At 31.2% G+C, this 2860-nt stretch overlaps 1 protein-coding gene across 1 annotated transcript in view; it reads right to left on the minus strand.

Annotated features, from left to right (window-relative positions):
• LOC106472729 (poly [ADP-ribose] polymerase 1-like) overlaps positions 1-2860 on the minus strand; it is a 41346-nt gene that overhangs the window by 6935 nt on the left and 31551 nt on the right. Inside the window, exons 19-20 of the mRNA XM_022401275.1 lie at positions 2049-2201; positions 206-333 (exon numbers count right to left, since the gene is read on the minus strand). Of these exons, the coding sequence (XP_022256983.1) occupies positions 206-333; positions 2049-2201 (281 nt within the window). The remainder of the gene's footprint in view (positions 1-205; positions 334-2048; positions 2202-2860) is intronic.

The following is a 2860-nucleotide window of genomic DNA, read 5'->3' on the forward strand; positions in this document are numbered from 1 at the left end:
TATATATATATATATATACACACGGTGTATAAACACACATACACACAAAGATGTTAAATAGAAACACCTAAAGAAGCCTAAAAATAATACTGATGTTAAATTCATGACTCCCATGAATGCTGACAATAAATCTACCAGAACATTACATTTTCTCTGAGTTATCAAAACCTTAAGGTAGGTAAATTATAATAAACTAGTATCTTACATATTTCCAAGAGCCACCTCACAGACCATCATAAGACCTTCTGGGTTATTCTTGTTAGTGTGGCAGTAATTGGCACTTTTTGAAACCATGTCAGCAAAGTAAATTCCTTTTCCAAACATGTAGCCAGTCTGGTGGAAGAAAACATATATCATAGCATGTGACCAAAGGACTGAAACAAACAGGAAACAGATCAAAGAATGTAGTCAAAGAATTGAAACAAACAGATAACACAGGTCAAAGCATGTTATCAAAGGACTGAAACAAACAGACAACACAGGTTAAAGTATGTGACCAAAGGACTGAAACAGACAACACAGGTCAAAGCATGTAATGAAAGAATTGAAACAAACAGACAACACAGATCAAAGCATGTAATGAAAGAATTGAAACAAACAGACAACACAGATCAAAGCATGTAATGAAAGAATTGAAACAAACAGACAACACAGATCAAAGCATGTAATGAAAGAATTGAAACAAACAGACAACACAGATCAAAGCATGTAGTCAAAAAATTGAAACAAACAGATAACAGATCAAAGCATGTAATGAGAGAATTGAAACAAACAGAAAACTCTATTCACATTTCTGGAGGTTGTCATATTTATATAATAATTCTGCTACTCCAATATATAGAATCAATCCTGTTATGCATAAATTTTAATTTCTATATGATTTACATGATTTGTTACCGGGGGTTAACAACTGTTTTACTTTCTTTACATTCCAAACTATGATCTTGGAAAATCACCCTTTTCAAAGTTCTTTGTCACATCACAGAAAACCATTTCATTCAAGGTTTTATGTCACATCATAGAAACCACCCCATTCAAGGTTCTTTGTCATATCACAAGTTAGTTTCATTATTGTACAAGACTCATAACATACTGTACAGACATTCACTATGTTATATTTCATATTTTACTGCAAGCTTTTAGCCCTCTTACTAGACTTCGTACAACAAAAATATAATTAAAATTTAATGTAGTGACTGGCCACATAATGTTTAATCAAGTTTAGCTTCATTCGATACATTTGTATTTCAACATTTTCTTTCACGATTATTCCACATTATCTACAAAAATTATTTTACATAAGACTAAATCTTATACTAGTGGGTCTTAAATACGGACACTTAAGAGCCAGAACAGTAGCTTAAATCAGTGACGAGCAAGGAGGGTTATCTCCAGCTGGCCTTAATAAAATCTGTGATCCAATTTTTAAACTTGTGCAAATTATGCATTTAAGACAAAGCATGCAAAAAATTTTCTTGTGCTTTTTAATGTTTAAAATGCTTTGAAGTTGAACCAATCATGCATTTTTTTTATGTGATTTAAAATTGTACAACATTTATAAACTTTCAGCACCAACCATCTCAGCTGTGTCTTGGCAACCAAGAGCATACTTGACATGCATGTGCATCAGTTTGTGGTTGAACACTAGAAAACTAAAATATTTTCAGAATTACATCAAATTAGACTTGTTTTTTTTACATTTAACAGAAAATTATCAAATAATCTTTTTAAAGGGTTTTTAATTGCTAAGCAGATCAAATATAAGCTTGTCTTTTGAATATTTTAACTGCTAAACATCTTTATTCAAACCTGATGATTTTTGAAATTGTTAATTTTGTAGTAATTTAAAATAAAGATAATGCAACTGAAAACACTTTTCTTGAGAAACATTCCCTCAAAACAGGGTTTAACAAATCAAAAGCTACCACACCTCTCACAGATTTGATGGATTTAATTTAAAATGAAGTTCAGAACACATGCTTACATAACATGAGTTGGTCCATTGTATAATTCCACTTGAAAGGGTGGTCACTAAATAACAAACTTACCACAGGAGCTTCTGGTGGAGCTATACGCAAACCCTGAGACAAAATCCCTACATAATTGGTTACTCGAGATCCATGCCACAGAAGCTTTCTGTTGTGTAGTTTCTTGAAAGGTTTATATCTTTTAGCTTCACCTTGCCTATTTACTTTGAACACCTATAAAATAACAAATAAAAAACTATAAAAACATGATATTCAATCTCTGAATTCTATCATCCTTCTGTGCATGAAAAGTTTCTTTTCTCACTAGTGATAACTCGTATCATCTCTATTTTCCTTCTTAAAGTACACGTTGTATTATTTGATCAGGATTTACTCTCCCAGAAATATTTCTAAAATTCCAATTTATTAAGCACTCGTCATTTTTGTCTCCTATGACAAATTTTCAATCTAGTTTCAATTGTGAAATAAAACTACTGGACTAAATATCAAACCATTTCTTTTTTACGTTTGTTTAGTAAAGCCTAATGTAATTTAACAGTGAGAGTAAAAATGTGACTACTGTGTCAGTTCAGTTTCTTGTATTTGGAAATTTCACTTTCTTGCTTTCAATCAGATGAAATCACACAATGCTACATTTAAACAAAATCTTTTTGTAATTTCAAATTCATTCAAAAGTGCTGCCATTCCAACCAGTCTTGTTTGCATCATTGGTTACTCTCATATAGGTTTTAACCCGATGACTACTGGTACTAACTTTCTTAGTAGGCAATGCAAGTGTGCATTTGTGAATTGAAAAAATGATGGAGAACTTATCTTTTAAAAGATTTCTGATTTTATTTTTATAAATAGTAGCATAACATTCAATTATTTGT

The sequence above is a fragment of the Limulus polyphemus genome, unplaced genomic scaffold (genome assembly GCF_000517525.1).
Source record: "Limulus polyphemus unplaced genomic scaffold, Limulus_polyphemus-2.1.2 Scaffold5563, whole genome shotgun sequence".
Classification (NCBI taxonomy): domain Eukaryota; kingdom Metazoa; phylum Arthropoda; class Merostomata; order Xiphosura; family Limulidae; genus Limulus; species Limulus polyphemus.